General features: G+C 42.0%; 1 protein-coding gene and 1 pseudogene across 1 annotated transcript; both read right to left on the bottom strand.

Annotated features, from left to right (window-relative positions):
• Positions 1 to 113: 113 nt before the first annotated feature.
• Positions 114 to 14580, bottom strand: LOC133971020 (odorant receptor 131-2-like). The gene is made up of 5 exons (XM_062408187.1): positions 14387 to 14580; positions 13629 to 13767; positions 13040 to 13465; positions 12041 to 12210; positions 114 to 156 (listed from the first exon to the last, which is right to left on the bottom strand). Exons 1-5 carry the CDS (start codon positions 14578 to 14580, stop codon positions 114 to 116), a joined length of 972 nt encoding a protein of 323 aa, XP_062264171.1.
• A 1471-nt stretch (positions 14581 to 16051) lies between these two features.
• LOC133971019 (odorant receptor 131-2-like) lies at positions 16052 to 18090 on the bottom strand (annotated as a pseudogene).
• Positions 18091 to 18482: the final 392 nt, after the last annotated feature.

Below are 18482 nucleotides of genomic sequence, written 5' to 3'. Positions count from 1 at the left end.
AGGTAACAAAAATGTTTGAACTGAGTAGTGTGACAAACAGTTTAGATTTAAACAAGTGGAGCAGGATGTTGGATTGAAGCTTTTCAACAACGAGCCAGTCTCTGAATGGTTTGTTAGGTTGTACTAACTTTACACAACAGATACCTCTTCAGATACCTCCTGAAAGTATTGTCTCGTATGCCATAGATATGGTGGCCCTGAGAGCTCAACGAACAGCAACTTAAGAAAACAAATTCAAAACAAGGCGCAATATTAAGTAAATAGATTTAATTCTTACAAACAGGTTTCACAATGAAACTAACCTCTTGTACAAGCTTTGAAATGTAATCTTTAAATATGCAAATAATAATTTAATGAGATCATTTAAATACAAACAGAAAAAAATCGTATTTGCTATTTTGAGTCAAAGGTCTTGACAGTTGATATTTTGTGAATCTCCTTTTATCGCTCAATTAATACAAAAATACAGTGAACAGTTCATAAATATCTACATTTCCCTCTGGTTTAAGAATAATATACTCTATATATAAGACTGGGAATAAATTAACAAACATCTCAGTAAAAACATATATAAATATATATATGTATAATTAATAATTTTCACTGTGTTCTCTTTGTCTTTAACATCTGCGTTAAAAAAAATATGATTAAGAATTAATAAATCATTATAATATATAAACAAGATATTTTTAAAGAGCATCTGAATAGACATTTGCTTTGGTTTGAGGAGTCTGAGGAGACTTGGTCGTGCTCAAGGCCTCGAAATATACTATATCCTGCAAAATAAGAGGAAAGATTCAATTTTAAACTAACAGAAAGACACCAGTAAAACCACAATCTAGCTTGTATAAGCACGTCTTTAGAAACAGGAAAGCGTACAGGACAGTTCAAAGATATCATCTCAGTCGCTGCATAACATTACCAACACTGGTGCTTCTCTTCTCTTCCGCAATCAGGCGTCCTTCAGTGACACGCATAACCCCTCCTCCACCCCAATCTCCTCCAGTCTCCAGTAGGATATTCATCGACCTCAACTGATTATATGCCTAATCTAACATCACGTTGGCAGCAATCATGGACCTTGATTACGGATCCCAAAGTGTCAGTGGATCGTGATTACGGCGGCGTCCGATCATGGTGGCAGCTGATAGCTGACAAAAAAAGCAACAAACTGCCTGTCAATATACCTATTAATCATGGCATCCATTGCACTTTTGTCCGTCCTGGAAGAGGGATCACTCGCATGTGGCTCTTCCTGAAGTTTCTACGTTTTTTTCCGTTTTAAGAAGGTTTTGTAGTTTTTGCTTACTCTTGTTGAGGGTAAAGGGCAGAGGATGTCACAATAGGCGAAGTCCAACAGGACAATTCTCACGAATATTGGCCATCCAAAACTGTACTTTGACTGATGAACCATCACCAGTGTCTAGACCCCGGGGGGGTATTCCTGTTCGATGCTCTGCTCAACCCCTTCTAATCCTGATGACATCTCACAGGGGTCTAAAATGCCAGACTGTAAAACACTCATATCTTCTGTGTTTGCAAAAAACGTTTGTAATCGGAAATCAAGTCTCTCCTGATTGAACTGGCTGTGAATGTTGTGTGTTGTGTTTGTTGTGTGTTGTGTGTTTTCTGTTGTGTGTTGTGTGTTGTGTGCGGCAGGTGAACAGCGGCACACAAAGATGTTCAATATGTTTGTGTATGTTTGTATTAATGGAAAATCGTAAATTCCCAAGTGAATCAAACACAAAGCACTGGACGGGTCCTGGTGGTTTAGGATTATAGTCGGTGTTTATTATTAGGTGCAAAGTGAGTGAATGTTTGGGGGGGGAGGGGGGGCTCCTACTTTCTCTCCTCGCTCCAGCATTGAGCTTTGACTGTGTCTGAGGTCAACTGGACTCTGGTCATAGGTTTACTTCCCCACTTTCATGTGTCATGTCCCATAATATGTGATACCGCATCTTTGTGATGTCTAGTTTGGTCAGTCACCTTCAGCAGGATCACACTAATTTGTAATGTTTGAGGGAGTCAGGTGTGTCTGTTGAGATATTTTTTTCTGAAAAGGTCAAGACTCCAACACTTAACAGCGTTTAATGACCTCATCACGGGCTCTTCTAAATATCACTGCTTCCTTCCTTTAGAAACAAACCCTTTTGGTTTCCTCTGTCCCCCCCTAACCAAAAAATGTTGGTAATAAATAGATAAACAAGTTGCTCAGTGGAGAGAAGCCAATCCAGCGACATTAACGAGGTGTTCTGAAGCAACAAGCCACTCTCAGTGGACGTGCTCTTTGGTCACATCAGCTGGAAATCCAGACGGAGGCAAGGACGCTGTTGTTTCTCACTCGTCTGACGGGCTGCAAAACATATCACAGACAATTTCGAGCAGGTCAGAGTTTGTGTGTGATGAGTAAAAATGTTGTTTCCATCATTTTTGCATCTTTGAAACATTTACAGCAAATGTCATTTCCTTTCTTTTGTAAAATCGGTAAAATCCTGCTGTTATTTTGTGTTCTTTGTTAAGAAAAGGAAAGGACCTGTCGTAACCAACATGTTTCACGTCACAGTCTGTGGAGAACATGTGTTTAAGGTCATCGTCTGTAACAACACTCAGTGTCTGGAAGCAGGAAGTGATCCCCACGGAGCTGCTCTTCAAACACCACGATCCCAGTGGAACTGCTTTTGTTCCTGGAAGAGTTTCACTCACTAACATGACACTTTCGACCTTTTATAATATGAAATAAACTTAAAGGCACTGGGGACCCTCTGAGGAAAATAAGGTTTTGACATGAGTACTTACAGCAGTTCATCATCATCATCATCATCATCATCATCATCATTTACAGTACAGTTTTACATTCACACATTCGCACACACATTCATACAGTGCATCTATTCTCAACACTTTGTTATTCTATGGGGGCCATTCAGGGTTCAGCATCTTGCCCAAGGACACTTCTGCATGCAGATGAGTCAGACTGGGGATCGAACTGCCGACCTCCAGGTTGGAGGACGATCACTCTACCCCTCAGCCACAGCCGCCCCATTTACATATTTACATGTTATAACGTTACTTCTTGTACTTGTTTACGCTCAAACTCAGGTCATGTGTCATCATCGGTTTGTAACTGTTGTCTGTTGATATCACAAAATGCTGTTTACTTGTCAGTGTCTTATTCAGACTAATATCTTTATCTGGTTAATATCAGAATATTGGTTCCATGTAAACGTGTTGAGTGTCTTGCCCAAGGAGCCAGAGTTGAACCACTAACCTCCAGGTTCATGGATGACAGGCCTCAGTCTCCTAGGAGGGAGTTTTCAACTGTTATCTTGAAACTACTGGAAGTGTGTGTAATTTGATCCTTAAAAAGGTGGAATTTATAAACCCTTAGGGGAAAAATAAACTCAGCTGTAAAAGATGTCACTCTTTTAATGTATTATGTGCTTTTAATTACAATGATTCATCACAAAAATATAAAAAAGTAAAGTTACTAGAAAATACTAAAAGTTAACAGGTGTTCAAATATAGAGGGCTTTAACAGGGTGTGACATCCTTTGCCCTTAACCCTCAGCAAGAGTAATGAAAAACTACTAAAAACCCTTTTAACAGGGTAAAAATACATAGAAACCTCAGAGAGAGCCACATGTGAGGGATCCCTCTCCCAGGACGGACAGAAGTGCAATAGATGCCACGTGTAGGAGAACATCATACAGATTAAAGTTTTTAGCAGCATTTGATGAGGGTAAACATCCCGAAAGATAACCCCAACATGACATGTCAAACAGTCCCGCTGCAATCACAGTCCATGGTCAGGAACCAGCAGGACCACGATCCACCATCCAGACCAGACGCCACTCCAGCCCTCAGTCACCGTCCACCGCAGCCCACCAGGACCCTCCACGAGCCACTGCCTCAGTCCTGGTCCACCGGCCGTACCCAATGCCAACGCGACACAGGGTCCGCCACCAGCACCACGATCAGCCCACATGACTCAGAATCCGCCACACTGGATCCACCACCGCGACCCCTGCGATCCACAAACAGCAATCCATGGTGCGGCCACAGAGGCCCTGGATCTGCGGGTGATAAAGCAAATGGATTCCGGGGATGGGGAGTGAGAAGAGGAAGGAGAAGCTGGAAAAAGAAGCTCTGTGTGTCATGTGTCATAAGTTAAATTCTGCCGCTCTAATTAGCTCTAACTATAAGCTTTATCCAAAAATGAAGGTTTTGAGCCTACTCTTAAACGAACAGATGGTGTCTGCCTCCCCAACTGAAAGTGGTAGCTTATTCCAAAGCCGAGGGGTTTGATGGCTAAAAGCTCTGGCTCCTACTCTACATTTCATGTAGCTGACGCTTTTGTCCAGAGCGACTTAGATTTTTAGAACAGTCAGCATTTATAAGGGGCCATTTTAGAGGTTCAGTATCTTGCCAAGGACATTTAGGCATGCAGATGGGAAAGAGTGGGATTCGAACCGGCAACCTTCTTGTTGCAGAACACCCGCTCTATCCCCTAGGCCACGCTCTCCTCCACACTCACTTTTAGAGACTTTAGGGACGAGAAGTCGGCCTGAATCTAGTGGGTTTATAAGGTACTAACAGCTCTTTAAGGTAAAAATGCGCTACATTAAGATCAAGATTTGTATTTGTCAAATGCACAACAATAACATTAAGCAGTCGCTGGCAGTGAAATGTTTGAGTCTCAGGCTCTCTTCTAACAATGCTCAAGTAATTACAAACTATACAATAAAATAAGATAGAAATAGTATAAAATAGAATAAAATAGAATATCAAAATAGGAAATAATGTAGGTATGGTTGAGGGATTTCCACACGTCTGCTCTGGATATGACTGGGGGCCAGCGGTCCTCCTGGGCCTCTTCGATCTCCGCAGCCGGGGAGTTACTCTCAAAGCGTGCATAAAAAGTGTTCAGATCCTCTGGGAGAGATGCAGACACTACATCAGCACTGCTGGTCTTGGCTTTGTAGTCTGAGATGGTTCTCAGTCCGGCCCACATGTTCCTAGTATTGGAGCCCTTGTAATGGGACTCCACTTTGTCCCTGTAGAGTCTCTTAGCACTGCTAATAGCACTCCGGACCGCGTACCTGGATTTCTTGTATTCCTCCAGATCCCCCGAGATGAAGGGAGCAGTCCGTGCTTTCAGTTTAGCATGGACGTCACCATTTATCCAGGGCTTCTGGTTGGGAAATGTTTTTACTGTAATCCTGGGTACGACGTCATCGATGCATTTGCTGATGTAGCAGATGTACACCGCTGTTAGAATGACCAATATTTACTCCCTCGGGATGTAATAAGGTCGGCATCTGATCATGAGGTGCTCCAGGTCCGGAGTACAGCCTGAAGAAATAATCCTCACATCAGAGCACCATAGATTATTCACCATGAAGCAGACACCCCCTCCCTTTCTCTTACCTGAGTTTGTTGTCCGGTCCTGGTGGTGAATGGAGACCCCCTCGGGAACAATGGCGGAGTCCGGGATCGAGGGGTCGAGCAAAGTCTCCGTGAAAACCATCACTTTACAAAACTTGATGTCCCGTTGAGACGCCATCCTGCTACGAAGTTTGTCCAGCTTGTTGTCCAGGGACTGGACATTAGCCAGAAGAATGCTTGGTAGAGGAGGCCGGTTTTCACGTTTCCTCAGCCGGACCAGGATGCCGGCTCGCGACCCTCTTTTCCTTCGTCCTCGCCTCCGTGTTCCAGGTACGGCAGGTAAACAGCGCCATGGGTAGTCTCCTTTGTTTGTTGTCGTGGCGGTGAAAAAGTGTTTTTTACCGTCAAACTGATGGACAGAAGTTGTTCTCTATCATTTATGATGATAGGGCTCGCTTTACCGGAGTGCATGATACAAAATAAAGTACAATAAATAACTACAAGATAGAAAAAAAAAAGGAAAAAAAAGAGCAGAGCTGTGAGAGAGCGCGAGACACAGCAGCCTTCCAAGGCGCCGGTCGCAAGGTCCTTGAAGGTGAGGAGGAGAATTTTAAATTCTATTCTAGATTTAACTGGAAGCCAGTGTAGCGATGCTAATACTGGAGAAATGTGCTCTATTTTCTTGGTTCTTGTCAGGAAACGTGATGCGGCATTTTGGACAAGCTGTAGAGTCTTTAATGACTTACTGCTGGAGCCTGATAATAATGAATTACAATAGTCCAGTCTCGATGTAACAAAGGCGTGGACTAGTTTTTCTGCATCTTTTTGCGAAAGGACGTGTCAGATTTTTTAGATATTACGCAAGTGGAAAAAGGCGGTCCTAGAAATTTGTTTTAAGTGACTGTTAAAGGATAAATCAGGATTGAAGATCACTCCCAAGTTCCTGACTGTTTCGTTGGAAGCAAGGGTAATGTCGTCTAGCGCAGCTATATCATTTGATAATGTATCTCTAAGTGTTTGGGACCAAGTACAATAACCTCTGTTTTGTCTGAGTTTAATAAGAGAAAATTGCGGGTCATCCAGGTTTTTATGTCTTTAAGACATGCTCAAGGTTTAGTCAATTGATTACTTTGTTCAGGTTTTATTGACAAGTATAACTTGGTGTCATCCGCATAGCAGTGGAAATTTACCGAGTGTGTCCTGATAATGTTTCCTAGTGGAAGCATATATAATGAGAATAAAATTGGGCCGAGCACAGAGCCTTGTGGAACACCATGGTTAACTTTTGGTGTGCACAGATGACTCATTATTAATTTGCACGAATTGGGAGCGATAAGTATAAGATTTAAACCAGTTAAGGGCAGTGTTAATTAACTGTTTAAGTCTTTGTAATAAACATTGACCGTCAATTGTGTTGAATGCTGCACTGAAAAGTAACAGAACGAGGACAGACACCAGTCCCTGATCTGAGGCTATTAAAAGGTCATTAGTGACTTTTGCTAAGGCTGTCTCTGTACTGTGATTGGCTCTAAACCCTGACTGAAAGTCTTCATATATATTATTTTCCTGGAGAAATTCACACAGCTGATTGGCTACAAGACTTTTGACATGAAGGGGAGATTAGATATTGGTCTGTAATTGGCTAAAACTCTGGGTCTAGGGTGGGTTTTTTGAGAAGGGGTTTGATTACTGCTATTTTAAAAGACTGTGGTTCATAACCTGATGATAATGACAGATTGATTTTGTAGGAATCGGATCTAAGATACAGGTTGTTGGTTTAGAACCTGAGATTATTTTGGTAAACTGATCATGGGTGATCAGAGAGAAAATGTCTAAATAATGGGTAGGATTCTCAGCCGTTTCTGAGATCTCTGTTGTTGGGAGGCTATTAGTGCCAATTGAGGGCAGGAGATGGTTGATTTTATTTCTAATAGTTAGAATTTTATGATTGAAAAAGGTCATAAAGATATTGCTATTTAGGGATCGAGGAATACTGGGTTCGGTGGAGGTGTGACTCTCTGTCAGCCTGGTTACAGTGCTGAGGAGAAATCTGGGATTGTTTTTATTCTCTTCTATTTGTTTTGAATAGCAGGCGGCTCTTGCTTTGTGGAGAGCCTTTTTATATTCTTAACACTATTCTTCCAGTCTATGAGGTTTTCAACATAGTTGCTGGAGCGCACTTCCTTTCTAGTTTTCTTGATAATTGTTTAAACTCATTTGTCTGGGAATTATACCACGGAGCTAATTTACTATGTTTGACATTTTTCTTTTTTAGAGGGGCTATTGAATCTAATGTTAATCATAATTAATCTGCATAGCTATCGACGAAATGATCGATCTCAATGGAGCTCGGGTTTTTTAAGAATTTGTTCTTTATATCTACGGATAATACGGGTTTAAATTTAATTGGAAATATTTAATTGAGCAGTGTACCCTTAAGTTCGGCCTGTATCATTGTATCATGACACAGGACACACGGAGCTTCTCCTTCCTTATCACACATCAAAGTAATTCATAGATAAGATAAGATACATTTATTGGTCCCACATCCCTAAGACATGCAAATGGGGGAAAAAAATGTCTCTGCTTTTGTGCCATCTGGTGAACACAGGAGAACACACAGAGCAGTGGGCAGCCATGCACAGCGCCAGGGGAGCAGGTGTGGGACAGTAGGGTGGCAGTGGGGGACAGATCCAGGTGTTGTCCATCCAGGTATGTTTTTGTGTTGTCACTCAGTGGAATCGAACCAGAGACCACCGTTGGATTCTCTGACCATAGTCCAACTTTCTGCCACTAGTCCACCACCTCTCCCACCTATCTCATCAGTACATGTTACTGACTTGACCCCTTCCCCGGAGTCCCTTTGCCTTATCGCCTGCAGATCCAGGGCCGCAGCTGTGGCTGCAACATGGATTACGATTTGTGAATCGCGTATCAGATGTCGCAATGTTTGATACAGTATGGCGGATTCTATATCGTGCGGGCTAACCGTAGTGGTAATGGCGGATCCTTGTCGCGTTGGCATCGGATGGTGGTGGTGGACCACGACCAAGGTGGCAGACTGATGATGGATCCTAATTGGCGGCAGTGGACAATGACTGTGGACAATAGTGGCATCCGATCTGGATGGCCGATCATGATCTTGCTTGCTGCTGACCATAGACTATGACTTCAGCAGGACTGCTTGACATATAGTATTGAAGTTATCCTTCAAAATGTTTACCCTCATCAATGCTGCTAAAAACTTTAATCTTGATGATGTTTTCCTACACCTGACATCTATTGCACTTCTGTCCGTCCTGGGAGAGGGATCCCTCACATGTGGCTCTCTCTGAGGTTTCTACATAGTTTTACCTGTTAAAAGGGTTTTTAGTAGTTTTTCCTTACTCTTGTTGAGGGTTAAGGACAGAGGATGTCACACCAAGTTAAAGCCCTATGAGACGAATTGTGATTTGTGAAGATTAGATTGATTGAAGACCCTCTCCTGTAGAATAAACTCTCACTTTCAGTTCGGGAAGCAGACACTATCTGTAAGTTTGAGAGTAGGCTTAAAACCTTCCTTTTTGAAAAAGCTTATAGTTAGAGCTCGTCCAGGCTTGTCTTAGTCCTACTCTTAGTTATGTTGCTATAGGTCTAGAAGGTCGGGGGACACATGACACATGGAGCTTCTCTTTCCAGCTTCTCCTTCCTCTTCTCAAATCATTATCACATCAAAGTAATTCTTATATCATCAATACTGTTACTGACTTGACTCCTTCCCCGGAGTCCCTTTGCCTTACCGTCCGCAGATCCAGGGCCGCAGCTGTGGCCACATCACGGATTACAATCTGTGGATCGCGTATCAGACATCGTAATGGTGGATCCAGTATGGCGGATTCTGTGTCGTGCTGGCTGATCGTGATAATAATGGCGGATCCTTTATGGTGTTGACATCTGTTAATGGTGGTGGACTACGATCGAGGTGGCAGCTGATGATGGATCCTAATTGGTGGCAGTGGAAAATGACTGTGGACTATAGTGGCATCCAATCTTTATGGTGGATCATGATCTTGCTTGCTGCTGAACATAGACTATGATTGCAGCAGGACTGCTTGATACATAGTTTTTTTAGTCAGATACTTGATCACACCATGTTAAAGCCCTATGAGACATATTGTGATTTGTGAATATGGGCTATACAAACAAAATTTGATTGATTGATGATATTTGGAGGAACAGGGGGTGGAGACTGACTGAGAGCCTGATGGCACACCCACCAGCAATTGCCACGTGCACCCATTAGACGGTATTAGCTGTCAATCACACTGTGGTTTACCCCCACAAACAACCAGTGCTTTATGGTCTGTTTGACTCTAAATTATCATATTTCACTAAATGAAAATCAGCTGTTTGACGGGTAACAGACCACAGGCCTCGAGGGTGGCGGAGATAATCATGATGTCAGTGATGGCAGGGATGAGGGAGACGCGCCAGATGAGAGCGATCAGAGTAGGCTCGCTGCACGTGCACATCTGGACATGGTGAAGAGGTTAACAAACGGCGATGTAACGCTCAACCCCCATGCCGGCCAGGTTCAGAAGACTGTTTCTGTACAAAGAAAAACATTACACACGTGGCATTTCTTTTTTTAATCAAGAATAATTGCACAAAGTTTAATAGATTCTCATCATCTCATTAAATTTATCTTGTATATTTGGTATGTTAAAGTCTAACAAGCAACTGAATACAATCACAACTTTTCTTGTTGAATCTATTTCATAATATTAATCTGAATCTGCAACATGACTGTGATTAAATACCGTATGTCAATATGCAGCATTGAAACAGAGAACAAGTGAGAGTGTCAGAAATTAAACTGAATAATATAACAGTACAACATGATTTATATAGGACCTTTCATACATGAGCTCAAAGAGCTTCACAATGAATTGACATTAAAGATAAAGACCTGATAAAGGAAAATGGTGGAAGGTAAATGGTTAGTCCCCTAAAAAGTACCTCAATGGATACTTGTTAAGTTCCACTCTCTCTTTTATGTATTCATTGTCTCATGTGTCGTTGTCTGTTCTGGTCTTTTGATTTAGTTTTATATTGTTGTAGTGACTGAACTCATGTCTCATTTTTCCTTTTCACATATTCTTTTTGTATTCATTCTTCTTGAAGGTCACTGGATTTTAATCTGTCAGAAAAAAAGATTCTTCGCTCTGTGACGTGAATATAACACAACTGACATGTGACCAGACCTGCAGTTCATTAATTATCTGATTAGTAACTGACATATCTTTAGATTTCACATGGATGTAACATTTGTCATGAAATTACAGTTTGAAAAACACACAACCTAAAAGATCTTAAAATAAGTTCTATGTTCAGAGATAAGGTCTGAAGAAACCTGAGTTATTAATTCTCTCTGGATCACAGTCACCCACTTGTTGGTTGGGATTAAGATGAGCAGCAGGCTGCCGCAGGGAGCTAATCTCAGAGGAACAGTGAAGGTAAAGATGTGTAATGGAAGAATTAACTAAGTGTGTTTGAAACCTATGTTGTAGTTGAAAAGTACGTTTTATGACCTATATCTACATGCATATACAACATGTCCAAATACTTTATGACCTGAACTGTTTAATGGTCTGAACTATTTATGACCTGACAACTGTCAGACCCTTTTTATCACTTATTTAGTCCCCAAAGAACTGAATGTATGTCTGCTTATCTCCAAAGGAAACATGTAAATATTTTGTCTTTGTTTAGATTCCTCTCTCAACCTACGCCTACAGAACCAGTCTGAACTGGTTCTGAGAGATCAAAGTGAATTCATAGGTATTTTTAATTTATTTCAGTTTATCTGCAGCAATTTGAGTTTGTCTTAAAACTTTGTCATCATGAATGTTTCAGTTACTCATAGATAATTTTCTCAGAATAGAGCAGACGTGAATTCATTTATCGTCATGTGAAGTTCGATCAATGACACAGATATGACTTTAAAACTCAGGCCCCCGGGTAAAATGAAGCTGAGCCAGTTCTAGTTATGATTACATCGTGATATGTCCAAAGTTGTATTTCCTCAACAACAGCAAAGCGAATATTCTTCTCTCCGTCCTCGATGACTGGAAGTGAACAGGAAGTGAAGGTAATGTTCAAATATTCACTTCGTGTGGCCATTCCCTCAGACTCCAAAATATTAAATTTACATATACAGTTTACATATTTCATATTTCAATTTTTGTTTAAAAGTGACTGAAATATCCTTCAATTAAAAAAGTACTGGTTTCTAACCCTGTGACAACACATGTGATTGTGGAGGTATAAGCATATCAAATGTGGAGAAGTTCTACCTGTGAGATTAAAACACAGTTATCATCATGCTCTGTTTAAGATCTGGAGCTCATCCGTCTACTCAGGACTAGTGTTGATCTTTGGATATGAACGAGATTATAAATATCTCTTGTTCTCAGGAAACATGTTCATATTTCAACAGTCACCATGAGGTCATCATGTTTCTGTGAAGGAGGGATTCAAACCACATTCAGAGACAGAGCCGTCGGTCAGACTCAGATTTGTCTGTAGTGGTTATTTGACCTTCAGGTTGACCTTCTGCACCACAGGCCTGACCCTGATGATACTGCCTCGACAAGCCAGGGCCCTGGTCCAGTACTTTCTGAACAGCTCGTCCCTGAAGCCGTAGATGATGGGGCTCAGGAAGCGAGGGATGATGTAAACGAGCAGGAAGAAAATGTAACGAATCTCCAGGCTGAGCCGAGGGAAGAGGGAGATGAGCGCCGCCTGCAGGGAGGGAACCACGAAGGCGAGCATGCACAGCAGAAGCTGAGAGAAACAGAGATGAAGCACATGTCTTTACAGTTTTAGAATAAAGAGAAAACTTATGTGAGGTTGCTAAGGACTTCCAGCTCAGATTTGTTTTTCAGGTACACATGACCTGTGATACTTTTCAAATAACTGAGATAAAAATGTGTACATGGATTCTAATGCAATTTGATTAAGATATACTGAACTTTTTCAATGGATTTTTGAGCTGTAAAAAAACGTTGACACTTATTACCAAGCTAATAAGAAATCGACATTTATGAGTTGAAAATGGTTCATATTGTTTCAACCTGTCCTGCAGGATCAGTGTTGTGTTATGTAGAGTCGACAGTTTGGGATGTTTCAGGACATTTATTAATTTTTCTACCAGATAACTGACAGAGGAACCGAACTTCGCCCGTCAGTATTCACAATCTCTCTCTTTCTGTAACGAGATCTTGTGAGGATCAGAATGTAGAAGGACCAGGCTCAGCTCCTAATTCAGACAACAGTCCGGTTCATTTGTGATTATTACGATCGTATATAATTTGGGTATTCATGTTGTTAGGGGTTCATATTTAGGGAGGCACAGGGCTGCAGTGTTTCCTCTCAGAGTCCAAACACATGCAGGCTGGGTTGATTGGAGACTAAATTGTCTGTTGATGTGATTGTGAATGGTTGTTTGTATCTGTTGACCCTGGTGACCTGTGTCCTCGTCCTCTCATCCAGTCTCAGCTGATCGGCTCCAGCCTCCCCCGGTGCAGATGATGGATGGATGGGTTTATGGTTGGGTTAGGGGAGTTCGCCCAGGGCAACGTAACATCTAAAACCACCACTGTGTGACACCTACCTGGACCCCGTGGAGCAGCACGGTGTTCCTGGCTCTCGTCACCAAGGCCAGCCCCGTAGAGGCCGCTCTGGCCGTCAGCATGATCTTACAGTAGGTGAAGAGCAGCGTCAGAGCCACGCAAGACAGGTACGTCCCGTCAAACACACAGTTCTTGTAGTAGATGGAGCGGTCGCGGAAAAGAAGCGAGTGGTCGCAGAAAACGGTGGTGTGGAAGAAACTGGGGGGCTCCTTGACAAGGGTGATGAGGAAGTCGGTGACGGGCGGGGTGGCGGTGAGGATGAAGATGACGCAGATGAGGAGGAGGGTGCGAGGCACGGTGCACATGTGGCTGTAGTGCAGAGGGAAGCAGATGGAGATGTATCGCTCCACCGCCATGCCGGCCAGGATGAGAGGGGTGAAGCGGGTGGTGAGGACCGCCGTCATGATCTGGGGGGGGAGTGGTCAGAGTAGTCAGGTTAGTTTGCAAAAGGAAAGGCCAAGCAAGGAATTGTCTGGGGCCCCCAGCTGTAAAGGGCCCCAAAGTCCCAGAACGCTTGCAGCTGGTGATGGTCAGACTCCTGCGTGTGAACGAGGTATGATGTGGATTCACCAGGAGGCAGCAGACGGAGGCGTGGATCTTCCTGAAGATGTAACTGGCGACATAGAGAGCTGTGACCAGGGTCAGCTGCAGAGCGTCGTTTATCACCATGCAGATGAACATGATGTATCGTGGGTTCTCATAGAAGAGGCTGCAGTCAGAGAGGGAGAACTCTATGATTACACTTCACAGACTGAAAATTATGATCATTATATATTTGCATATTGTTTATATCTACATTATTCTCTTTATTAATCAATTCATTGTTTGTTGCAGTCAAACTATTTAAACTTTATACGTATCTATATTGAAATTCCAAAAAAAACACAATTATTTACTGAATCCTTAATTCTGTGCCTGAGAAAATTACTGAAATGATCAATAACTTTTCCAAATTCTGTCAAATAATCTTCTGTGGATGAAGAAATGGTTTCAGCTGCAGGTTACAGGACCCTGAACAAAGTGGACTTATGTTAAAGGAAATGATTTCGGCCTTCATCACTGAGCACATGTTTTTTTATTTTGAAATTTGATTACTTTGCTCATTTGATTGTGTATTTGTTGTGTGTGACAGGTCAACTTATATTTCTTTTGTACAGTACACGAGCATCATGCTCCTCCAAAAAACGAATAAATCAATGACAGGATCTGTATAATTACAGTAGAATAACACACATTACTTCACAGTGCTGTCTGTTTGCAGTCTGTGTTTTGATGCAGCAGAGACTAAATCTGAAGCAGGTCAGGTTTACTTTCTGTGTTAAATGCACCTGTGACGGAGGAAGGTGTGCACCATGCTGCTGTTGATGACAGTGAGGGTGAGCCACACCAACATGGCCACTATGTTCTTGGTCAGAGCATTAGAGAAGCTGTCTTTCGGTACAGCCACAGCGCCCCCTGTCAGTGTGAAGCTGCTGTTACTCAGCAGGGGGCCCAGAGGGATGGAGGAGGTGAAGTTGAGCATAACTGACTCTGACTCCTCGTCACAATCTGAAGAAACAGAAAATCACAATGTTTTACAGATATATACAAACAGTTGTATTCATGCAGTGTTTTATGGTTGAATTCTGCAGCGAGTCATTTTAATGATGACAGATTTCAATATTAGATGATTCACTACAAGGCAATTTTTTTTAAATGTATCCATATGTGAGAGTATTTGGGTTAAAACTTTTCGACGAGATCAAGCATGATCATTGTTTTTTATAATTCTGACACAAAATCCATGCAGGGCTTTATGAAAGACTGTCGGGTTGACATTATAAGAAATAAGGTGAATGTTAATATTTTAATAATTTAAGCAGTGTAGTAACTTTGACTCTCACACAGACAAACGCACACAGATGCTGATTTCCTGAATGACATTGCTCCTTTGTCAGGCACAGATGAAATGATTATAAAACATGTTTGATTAATTATAATAAATAGACAGATAACAATTTTAATAGCTTAGACACCTCACCATGTTGTCAGACACATGTATACTATTAGTAAATACTACAATACAACAGGTTTACAATATAAATGTTTTCATATGCATTATACAACATATTTAAAGACTTACTTCACTCAGCATCCGATAAATATTCAGTCCACAGTCTGTAAAGAAACGATAAAACAATTTAGAGCAGAGAAAACTTTGAGACATCTACAATTATCTTATAAACATTGTGGACACAAACTTACACATTCGCCAAAGCAAGTGTGTGAAGCCCGACACAGCATAAAGAAATGATAACAGCGACGATGATGATATTTCATTCACAGACAGGAAACTTCACTCTCCGTTAGTTACTGACTGTCAGTGACTCCTCCAACACCCTGAGCCCTCGTTTATAACGTCTGTGGTATTTATGTGTGCGTGTGTGTGTGTGTGTGTGTGTGTGTGTGTGTGTTTGTGTGTGTGTGTGTGTGTGTGTGTGTGTGTGTGTGTGTGTGTGTGTATTAATCAGGTTGTCATAGGGGAGGATTGAAGGTCATGATTGAGTATGAGGAGACTTCAGATCCACGAGCTGAAGAGATGAGCAGAAGAAGAGACAGATAGATAGATAGATAGATAGGTAGATAGATAGATAGATAGATAGATAGATAGATAGATAGATAGATAGATACATAGATAGATAGATAGATAGATAGATAGATAGATACACATAGAGAGACTTATTTTAACTGAACTACAATTATAGACAGTGTTTAAATTTCAGGAACTATGGGGGGTAGCCCCCTAATTAATTATTAAATGCTCCTATAAGAAATACAAATATAACTCTACTCATTAAACTTACCTGTTATTGCAAATATTGCAGTTTATTTGCTGAGGGGTCACCCCTACAGTGGGCTGTACCATTGACGTAACCGTGACGTCATCTGTACGTCCGTTCGGTTTGCAGTGGAGCGCGTTCAGGTAACAACGTCACCACAGCTGGTTAGTGTGGTTAGTTAACTATTTCACTAAACTGCGCTGACATCTTCTCTGTGGCCATGGCTCTCGCTGCAAACAGTATTCGGAAGTAGGTGAAGATCAGAGTCAGAAACACAAAGGAGAAATAGATGATGTCAAACGCTTGTCTTTTATGCACAAGGATCGGGTCTTTGAACACTTCGCCGACTCATGAAAGAAGCTCAGGGATTCAGTGGCTAGAGTCACAAACAGATCTGTGATATCTTGAGCCGCGCACAGAAACCAAATCACCCCAATGACCATGTACGTTTTTCTCACTGTGCAGATTTGCGAGTGGCGAAAAGGTTTGCAAATGGCAATGTAGCGCTCAATGGCCATGATAGCTAAATTGACCGGGGTGTTCCTGGTGGTGAAGATGGCCACCAGGATGAGGAGGCAGCAGAAAGAGATGTTGATCTTGTAGAAGATGTAGCTAAAGACAAAAAGTGTGACGTTACGGTCAGCTGGATGGAGTAGTTTATCACCATGTGGATGAAGAGGATATAACGAGGGTCTTCGTATAAGGTCTGGAGTAAGACAAGTGAAGAGGGAGGGGCCTGAAATGTTCGGGAAACAGCAACAGGTCTTTGTGTACAAAGGCCTGAAACTGACATTTATTTACAAGTGTGTTGTAAGGGATCATATTGGCGTGATAGAGGAGGACCCCATTCTGTGTAGTGGCAGCACAAACGCTGATGTTACCCCCACATTGCCCTGAGACATTGATTACATTACATGTCATTTAGCTGACGCTTTTGTCCAAAGCGACTTACATTTTTAGTACACTCATCATTCATGAGGGGCCATTTAGGGGTTCAGTATCTTGCCAAGGACACTTAGGTATGCAGATGAGAAAGAGAGGGATTCGAACCAGCAACCTTCTTGTTGCAGAACACCCGCTCTATCCCCCAGGCCACACTCTCCCCATAAACACCCCATGATTATAGCCCTGTGGCCAATGCTATGTCTGCCTCTCCTTTTTGATTTTGTCCCATGAACCCTGCCTCATCTATGTATAGGAATTCATGCGATTTCCTCAGCATCCATCTGTAAAACTCTCAGAAATACAGGGAAAGACAAGATTAAGAAGTTCAGCATAGGTACTGGAATACAGTACATTTACATTGTGAAAGTTATGTAAGCAGTATGCAACATCACACACAACATCATTACTAATCCCGCAGCCTCAGCCTTCTCCTCCTCCGTGGATTCCCCCTCTCACCCGCACTCTTCTTCTTTTTTTGAGCACAAGCTCCATTTTGGTTGAAAACCGGTGAACTCAGCTGATGCATTTGTACAGTGCTTAAACCTGATTGGTGTGTCTACAATTAAGCAATCATGTGTTTGAACACCTGATGGCTGTGTTGAACCATTGGCCCATAGGGGTGGTCATTTGACAGGCAGTGCTTAGGAATTGCAAAGAAGTGACATCTTGATATACTTCTGTGTTTAATGTATACAAGTGTGTTTAGTGTTTTGCAGAATGCTAGACCTGACACTCCCTTTGCAAGATGACTCTTTGCCATCAAATCTCTTAACTGTTCACAAAATGGTACTCGTGTTTTGATTTGGTACACACAGCCATATTTTCAAATGACACACATACCATTCATTGAGAACACACAACTAAGCATTTGCTTGCACACTACCAAGCATTTACAGCACACTGAAGTGCAAAATTGAAAACACAATCATCAAAATGGAACACACCACAGGAATGACATTGACTCCGGAGAATGAGCCATTTCTCCTTTTGTAAAAGGTCTCAGTGTAGGCCCACTTTTATCATAGTCAAACATAAAACAGCACACAAATATGCAGCAAAAAAAGGTTTATTTCTGTACACACAGAGAACAGTACAGTACTTTAAACCGGCCTGTTCAACCCCCCCCCCCCTTCACAAAAATTACAGTTTTTCACAATTGTTTTTCAAAACAATAACGGCTTTCTCAAAACTGCACACAGAAAACTAAAAACCTCACACTCAAAATGCTGACAGGCCTCGACACTCACGTTGCCACAGGCCTCAACCATGGCCTGGAGCAGTGGGACCCGGTCCTGTGGGTTCCGTTCATATACCTTCCACCTCCAAGCTGAAAATAATTCCTCAATGGGATGAGGGAAAGGAGAATAAGGTGGAAGGTTTAGAATGGAAATATGTGGGTTGTCCTGGAACCACTCACGCACTTGAGCAGCCCGGTCACTGCATGAAAAGAAGAATTTGTGCCAGTTAATGTCGCAGGAAATTCTTGGTGAAATTTCTGTTATCAGTGTCTTGCCGCTTTACAAGCCTGAAAATGTTTGGAGGTGACCCCCCTTCTCCTAAGCCTAGGGGAGGCTTTCACATGCAAATGCAAAAGCTCTGCACTTTACAAATGCAAATCAGGATAGTTTCCCTCGGAGCAGATAACACCTTTTTCTAAACT

This window comes from Platichthys flesus, chromosome 16 (assembly GCF_949316205.1).
Source record: "Platichthys flesus chromosome 16, fPlaFle2.1, whole genome shotgun sequence".
Taxonomy (NCBI): domain Eukaryota; kingdom Metazoa; phylum Chordata; class Actinopteri; order Pleuronectiformes; family Pleuronectidae; genus Platichthys; species Platichthys flesus.
This window is presented reverse-complemented; position numbering and strand designations above follow the sequence as displayed.

What these genes read in the sequence shown, in the direction of transcription:
- LOC133971020 (XM_062408187.1), bottom strand. Translation starts at nt 14,580, where the DNA reads ATGCTCAACTTCACCTCCTCCATCCCTCTGGGCCCCCTGCTGAGTAAC. An exon ending in CCTCCGTCTGCTGCCTCCTG is followed by an intron (nt 13,466 to 13,628) that starts GTGAATCCACAT and finishes CTCCCCCCCCAG; the next exon opens with ATCATGACGGCGGTCCTCAC. An exon ending in AGGGACGAGCTGTTCAGAAA is followed by an intron (nt 157 to 12,040) that starts GTACTGGACCAG and finishes TACTTTCAGGAG; the next exon opens with GTATCTGAAGAGGTATCTGT.